This window comes from Carlito syrichta, unplaced genomic scaffold (assembly GCF_000164805.1).
Source record: "Carlito syrichta isolate Samal-C Ts95f unplaced genomic scaffold, Tarsius_syrichta-2.0.1 Scaffold317080, whole genome shotgun sequence".
In the NCBI taxonomy this organism is placed as follows: Eukaryota; Metazoa; Chordata; class Mammalia; order Primates; family Tarsiidae; genus Carlito; species Carlito syrichta.
Window position 1 is genome coordinate 4,159 of NW_007261176.1, and position 8,363 is coordinate 12,521.

The 8,363-nt window shown below is 43.6% G+C and overlaps 1 protein-coding gene across 1 annotated transcript in view; it reads left to right on the forward strand.

Annotated features, from left to right (window-relative positions):
- Positions 1-8,363, forward strand: part of CCDC3 (coiled-coil domain containing 3) — a gene marked incomplete at its 5' end in the record, with an annotated part of 40,406 nt that overhangs the window by 3,412 nt on the left and 28,631 nt on the right. The window contains one exon of the mRNA XM_021707380.1: positions 152-326. Coding sequence (XP_021563055.1) covers positions 152-326 — 175 coding nt within the window. The remainder of the gene's footprint in view (positions 1-151; positions 327-8,363) is intronic.

Here is an 8,363-nt window from a genome sequence, read left to right on the forward strand (position 1 = left end):
CACCTCAGCCTCCCAAAGGCGCGGGATTACAGGCTGAGCCACCGAGCCCGGCTGGCAAGCCCATTTTATTAGTCTATGACTTGTGATTGAAGCTGGTACAATCCTGGATGTCCAGTCTACACCTCTGCTTTTTTTTCCTCTCCCCCATTAGGATGGATGAAAATTATAACCTCTTGCCTCATGGAGTCAATTTCCAAGATGCCATCTTTGCAGACACTCAAGAGAACAGAAGGATGTTTTCCAGCCTTTTTCAGTTTTCCAACTGTTCACAAGGGCAGCAGCTGGTGACTTTCTCCAGTGACTGGGAGATCCAGGAAGACAATAGGGTAAGAACTGGCTGGACCCTGTGCTGTAGCAAAACAATAGAATAGCTACATCCTGTATGAATGTTGTGACCAAAGGAGTCACGCATATTCTTCCAAAATTCCAGACCGATGAGTATTATTCTCCCCACTACCCCACTTCCTCTCTGTCTCTTCCTTCTATTTCCTTCTCAGTTATTAGAAAACACTGCTCATAAACTTTGGATTCCTAAAACTTTACTATTTGGTAAAGGGTTCTTCACAAAGAATGGGAACAAGATGGTATAAAGATTGGTGTGCTGTGCCTCCGTTTTGTCTTCTGCAAAATGAGGATAGCAGAAACATCAATATCAGAGCTCATACAGTATGATTTTAAATATGTAAAAATGTCAATCTGTAAATGCTTTAGCATAGTGCTTGAAAGAGAGTTAATTACACATGAGGCATTATGACTGTTCTTACTATTGTTATTGACAGCATAGGACTCTAAGCAGTTGTCTTAGAGGAAAGAAAAAGTCCTCAAGGGAATGAAATATAATAACTATCATAGCTAACACTTCTCTGATTCTTAACTGTAGTTGTTAAGATGTAGAGGTGCAGAGTGGCCAAGGTGTTATAGAATGTAAAGGTCAGGATTATTTGGGGTATGAAAACATTAAAGGATCTTTCCAGGGAAATTTCGAGGATCGCCACTCTTCCAAAGCAACAGCATTGCCACAGCTGAGTTGGGATGATAGTGGGGCCAGCTCAGTTTAGGCCAGTGGGACCATGGTCATTTCTCCCGGTCCCTCATTGAAGACATTTTTAGGGCAATGTGACAGACTGCTGGAGAGAGTTCTGATGTGGATATCACATGGAATAAGCACCTTTTTTTATGGGTTAATGAGCCAATTTGCACATGTTAGGGGACTCCCTTCTTTCCACACGTGTGTCTGAAGGGTTTGAAGGAACCGTCTTTCTCTTGTCTGGTATGGTTTCTAAATAAAGCCAACAAGGAAAAATACAATCCACCTATAAAACTATTCAACAACAAATCTTTATTCTCCAAAGAAAAAAGAGCCCCAGTACATAAGCAGACAGTTTTTAAAGTTTTTTTTTTTTTTTTAAATCAAGAAATACAATTTTGTCCAGTGACTCTGTGGTAGTTGGCCAACTCTTTCATCTTTTACTCTATAACATATTTACAAAAAAGTTAGGGCAGAAATACAAAGTCAAACAGTAGTCTTGACTCTTGTCTGGAAGTGCCTTTCTCTTGTCTTTATCTTTCTCTTGACCTATAGTAGCTGCCCTATCCTTCCAAACCTCTTCATCTTCTACCTGGGGCTCCCTGGCCCCTGGAAGCCTTTTTCCTTCTCTTGCATGTCCAATTAAGGACAATTGCTTATTCTTCTTTGAAACCACGGAATTTTCTTTCTTAGCTCTACCCTACTGACAGCAATCTAGTCTCTTCTAACCCTCCTTCATGGTTTTCCAGAACATTCTAAACACTTTACCAATTTTTTTCTCCCAGTGTGGTTCTAAGCACCTGTTTTGGCTTCCTTCCCCGCTTGACTGTTGCGCATGTTAAATTGGACCCACAAAATCTAAGCCTGAGCTTCCAAGTCACGTGTTGTAGTATATTCCAAATGAAATCATTTTAGGCTTGGCCCTATGGTTCTCCATTTGTGGGAGCTTTGCTTAGATGTCAACAGATTTATGTCAAGAGATCAGACATTATTCCAAAAATACTCGAGTAGCTCAGCCCTCAAAATCTCAAGCCACACAACTTGTTAGCCCTATGGTCACATAATCAAGCTATTAACATTTTTCTGGAATTAGATCTTTCCATCATTTGAAAAATACAGAACAATGGGACCGTGGAGAATTGTTTCATTGTGAAGGCAGATCTATTTCTGTTGGTCAGATGTTGATCTTGGGGAGAATTCCTTTTTTCCTTTCGCTTTAATCACCCTGACCTCTTAGAGAACAGAGTGTGGGAGTGCTCTGTGCTTGACGGAAGAGTCAAGACGCTAGGAGAGGAAGATAATTGTTCCAGATTGTTGAGCTGCTGAGTAGCTGAATTTAGACGTTCCATCTGAGGTGTTTTGCACTTTTTCAACCCTTTGCTTCCATTTTTTTCCTGCCCACTTCGAAGGGGACCATATCAGAGTTGAATAAAATTAGCCCATTCGTGTAAAACCGAATTTGTAACTAAAATTAAGTTTACTTTTAAGAATTTTGTGATACTCCCTGAGATAGCTTTACATAATCTTGATTGAATAAAATAATTGTGAATTGATGATCTCGGAGTTAGATGAAGAGTTATTGGCAGTTACTTGCTTTTTCAAAAACAGCTAAAACTTCTCTGTCTTTTTTGTGGGAAGGCAGTCATCAAATTATCTGTCTTAGCTGGGCTTGGTGGCTCAGCCTGTAGTCCCGTGCCTTGGGAGGCTGAGGTGAGTGGATTGCCTGGGCCTGCGGGTTTGAGACCCGCCTGGACAACTTGGCGAGACCTCATCTCTACAATACATAAAAAAAAATCAGCCGGGCGTGGTAGCACGTGTCCGTAATTCCGGCTACTCGGAAGGCTGAGGCGGAAGGATCGCCGGAGCCCAGCAGGTCCAGGCTGCAGTGGCCGGGAGTGGTCACTGCACTCCAGTCTGGGCAACAGAGTGAGACTCCAACTCAAAACAAAACAAAACAAAACAAAATTATCTGTCTTATTCAGGATAAATATATCATGTCATACCAGAAGCAGTTAACATTTTTTCCTCCACTTTAGGAGGGATCAGAATTGCTGTTCGGATTACCTTTTTTATTCCAAGAGGTGTAGGTGTTAGACTTTTGTTAATCAGAACACACTAATCCTTCTCACATTCTGAGAGTAGTTAGGAATGGCCCTGGACGTTACCCAAAAGTCATTCTTGCATTGCATGTCATGTCTTAGATTATAACGTTAGTGAGCTTTTGTGGTTTCTGCAGTTGACCTTGGATGGTGGGTCCAGACTGGGCATATCCCATTCTCTTCCCTGACAGTTCTCACTTCCTGCACGTTGGAGGATCACGGGAATCTGGGACTGCAGAGTCAATCCGGAGGCTAAGAGATGGAACAGGAGGAAAATCTTACATGGGGAAACTTTTGTGACGCATACCCAAGGCGATGTTCAATTTAGTCCTGGGGAGCAAAACCTCCGACACTCTGGTTCCTTTCCAGTGCCTCTCCATCTTCAAACATCCTGCCCACACATTAGTAAATAGCAACACCATCTTGCTTTCAAAAGTTGCCAAGAGGTCAGCAGCAACACTAAGTGTTCTGCGCCTCGCTGGTTCGGTGTCATGATGTTAATAGGACTTAGGGGGATATCTTTGGCACAGTGAAGCACCCTTCAGATTTACTGGCAGGATTCTCTTCACAGCAGCCAAGGACATTTTCCTTTCTCATTTCTTTCCTGCTGGGCGAGTGTAACAGTCAAAACAGTGGTTGGATACTTTCCCCTCTCTGCCGGTGCTGGCCCCTAGAACCGAGACCCAGACTGACTGACCCACACATGCTTCAGTCTGTCATAAAATTGTCATGGGATTGAAATAAAATCCGTGAAGGTCTTGCCATCGTATGCTTCTCTCCTCTTTTGGAATTGGGAAGGAGGACGGGGGAGTTGCCTTTCTCTCAACTGCCCTAGAAGGAGTGTAAACTTTTAATTCAGAAGATCTTGATTGGCCCCGCCATTTCCAGAGGAATGACCTTAGGCAGGTCCCTTCATTTTTCCCAACTTCAGTTTTCCTACTTACAAAATGGAGTTTGTAACAGATAAACTGTCTTAAGGTTATAGTAAGGGCCTAGTTAGAGCACACATCTGAAAGCACTTTGTAAGCTGTAAAGAGTGATATGATGGTTCATTACTATGGGTTGATCATTTTTAAAGTATTACTTTAAAAGTGACATATTTTTAAAAATTAAAAAAAACTACCTGCTGCTTCTCAGGGGAGTTCCAACATCCTGTGGCAGACTGGTGGTGGCGGTCATGGTGGGGGTGTGTGTTGGAGATGAGAATGGATGAGGGGAAAGGCATCGTGCATGCTTTCTTTCACTCAACAGAATTGATTAGGTTCTATGCAGGCAGCCCTTAAAAAATAGCTTATCAGATTACAAACAGATAACATTCACGTGGGTTCCCAAAAATGAAAATCCAAAATGGCAGCCAGTAGAGTTTCTCTCCCACCTCTGACACTCGTCCTCCCAGTTCCCACCCACCCTCCAGATATGTAGCCACTGTTATTTGTTTCTTGTGCAAATAGTCCATGAGTGTTTTCATCCTACGATTATCCAGATGTGTTATCATCAGCACTTGGACACAAATGGCAGTACACCACACACACTTTGCTCACCTAGCTTTATTCACAAGTACGTCTTGAAGATTTTTCCATATCACTTGGATATACATGGCCTAGGCCTAAACTGGGTGAACAAGAGGACAATCTTACGTGGGGAAACTTTTGTGCTGCACACCCAGAGACAAAAACCAAGGCGTTTCTCCATATAGCAGAAGCCCTGCCACTTGGTCTTCTGGACAGAAATAAGGGATTTCTCCTGCAGTTTTTGTTGCATAGTTCCATGATTCAGCCCCCTTTGGGCCAAGTCCACATTGTCTCTAATTGTTTAGTGTCCAGAGTTCAGGTAGTTACTTTTTATATGATGTACAGAAATCTTAGTTATTATCCGTGGGAGTCATACAAGGCTGTAGTCAGCTTGCTTCATCTTACTGATCCTGGAAGTTGATGTTCCTATCTGACTGGACCCATTAGGAACTAATAGTCAAACCTGGGTTTAGGACATACAGCAGGGATGTGGGGAAAAACGAACAATGTTTACATTATTTTCTGAAGATCAAAAGCAAATAGGAATAGCAGAGAGGATCTGTAGTTCCAAAAGTGAGGTTTGAACCCCCAATAGATCAAGAAAACCAGAACTCGGTTCATCCAGATTTTCCATAAAGAGCCCTACATAATTCGATTTAAAGGTATCCTTGCAAGTGTGCCGAGCCAGTCAGGTTTTATAGGTCATTCAGTCAAGAACAAATATACTCATCCATTGGGGATGGAGGAATATAGCTTCTGTTTAGCAAGTACTTGAGCACCTCAGTGTCCCCTTGTCTGTATTTATTCTTTGATGCGGCACCAAAACTTAAAAGTGGTAGTTACCTAAAATTAGTTGCAATGTGGAATCTGAACCCTCATCAATGAACTTTTTGTATTCCTACATGAAAATCCATTGGTCTGTCCTGCACTTTGAATTTTTTTTTTTCGCTTATGTACGATTTTGTAGCATGATACATTGGCCATTTGGAAAATATTAGTTTTCTGAGTTATATAGATCTTCCAAATGTGGTAAGATTTAATAATAGAAAATCAAAATCTTATTCATCGATATCACCATTGATCTCATGGGAAAAGTCAAGTATTGGGAAGAAGTAAAACTCACAGTGGCAGTTTTCCTAAAATTCTAGTTTTTGCTTGAAAGCTCAAATTCAATCACTGGCAACAAATACTGTCAGTTGTTTTCTTTCAAGCGACAGGCTTTATTCATTTTCAAGAAAATGTCTATCATATACTCAAATCTGAAGAAGTATAGTTTGTCATTTCATTATTTCAAGTAAAAATAGTGTTTCATGAGGAAAGCCACTGTTTCGGCTCAGAGCTTGTGCCAACCATCGTAGCGTAGTATGCAGCAAGAGTACTTTATGGTATGTCTCATTTCTTTTTTTCTTTTTTTTTTTTTTTGAGTTGGAGTCTCACTCTGTCACCTAGACTGGAGTGCAGTGACCACTCCCGGCCACCGCAGCCTTGACCTGCTGGGCTCCGGCGATCCTTCTGCCTCAGCCTTCCAAGTAGCTGGAACTACAGGTGCGCGCTACCACACCCGGCTGATTTTTTGATTTATTGTAGAGATGAGGTCTCGCCAAGTTCCCCAGGCGGGTCTCGAACCTGCGGGCTCAGGCAAGCCACTCACCTCAGCCTCCCAAAGGCGTGGGATTACAGGCTGAACCACCGAGCCTGGCTGTCTCATTTCTTCACACATCGTATGTATCAAAAAATATGCAGCTTGGGCAACATAGTGAGGCCCCATCTCTACAAAAAATCAAGTTAGCCAAGCAAGGTGGTGACACCTGTAGTCCCAGCTACTCGGGAGGTTGAGGTGGAAGGAAAGCCTGAGCCCAGGAGTTCGAGACCAGCCTGGGCAATATGGCGAGACCTCGTCTCCACAAATGTCTCATGTGCCCACATGGACATAGGTCTCAGTGTATAGAGCAGGGGTGTCCAACCTTTTGGCTTCCCTGGGTTGCACTGAGTCAAGAGGAATTATCTTGGACTGCACGTAAATTATATAATGTAGTTAGTCTACACACATAATAAGCCTTTTTCATTTTTTATATTTTTTATTACAAAGTTTAGAAAAATGAGACCAATATAAAACTAGTGGGAACTTGACCTACTGTCTTTTTGTAAAACTAATCCATCAGTGTCTGGCTCGATGGAAGGGGTTGCAATTCTTTGTTCTCAAGGTGCTTTTCAGAAACGTTTGTTCACATTTTACTCTTCATATGCTTCATTATTGAGAACAGCTACTCGCCAATGTACGTGCTGCCAAAAAGCGATGTCATGAATAAGGTATGATTGTGAACTTCAGAAATGGAACTACACGTGGGGTCACAAGGAAAATAAACGCTAAAGACCCCATGATGTTGAAAGGTTTGGTGGAGCCACATGACTAGCTGACCTGGGCCACATGCATCCCGTGGGTTGGACATGCTTGGCGTTGTCTGTCTGCATGGGGCAGGGGCCGGGCAGAGAGGAATGAGAGACTTGGAGGATCTCTGGCCATCAAGCTTGGCTTTAAGTAAGAAATGATTGTTTATCTTCCCTCTGTCTTGGAAGCAGAATGTTTGCAGCTTCCCTCTGATTTCTCCCTGTGGACATCTTAGCTCACGCGGTCTTCTCTGGGGAAAGGGACGGCATCTTTGCTTTTCTCCTTTCTTCTTCTCCCCCCCGCTCCTCCCTGCAGGCTCTTTATCTCTGCATCCTCCCATCCAGCAGTTGACCTGGATTCGGCTCTCCTCTTTCTCGGCACACGCTGAGGTTTTACCGACCCGTGGGGACATTTCTGGGGATGGATCAACGTGGTTGGAACAACCGCAGCATGTGAATCCTCGGCCAGGGAAGATCGCCTGTCTCCTCCATAACTGTTTTGGTTCTCCCTGGACGGACCCTCAGGGAGGCTGTCAAGCCTCACTTCCCCTGGCTGTTTCTCATCGTTCTTTTAGTTAAATCAGCTGTGACACCTGGCAGAGCTGTGCTCCCTCCCGGGGGGTCTAAGCAAACCCAGATGCTTCCAGCATGTTCCAGGGACTCAGAGCCCAAGGGATCACCCGACGCACTTGAGGCCAGCCCACTCACTCCGCAGAGACGCAGGGTGAAGGACGTCAAGGTTACCGAGGACGCCTGAGGCTGCCTAGTCCAGCCGTTCCTGTAGCCTCACCAAAGAATTTGATGGGAAAGCAAAGACCCACCTACAGCTACAGCTATGAGCAGGTGGCCTAGCAATGCTTTACATACAAACATCATCGTCTCAATGATAAAACTGTTAACAAATATTAGTGGAAACGAACGTAGGGATTCAAACGTGCACAGGCCTTTGTCACACTTTGCAGTAGAGCACAACTGTCATACTGGAAGTCAATTGAAATGAGGAAGTAAATAGGGCTTGGTGGTTCCTGCTTGTAATCCCAGCACTCTGGGTAGCCAAGGCAAGAGGATTGATTGCTTGAGCCCAGGAGTTTGAGATCAGCCTGGTAAGACCTCGTCACTACAAAAAATAAGAAAATTGATTGTCCGTAGTAGCACATGCCTGTATTTCCAGCTACTCGGGGGGCTGAGGTGGATGGATCGCCAGAGCCCAGCAGGTTGAGGCTGTGGTAGCTGTGATCGTACCACTGTACTCCAACTTAGGCGACCGAGTGAGAATCTGACTCAAAAACAAACAAATAGACACATTATGTATATGAAAAAGTGAAGGAAGAGTGTTCT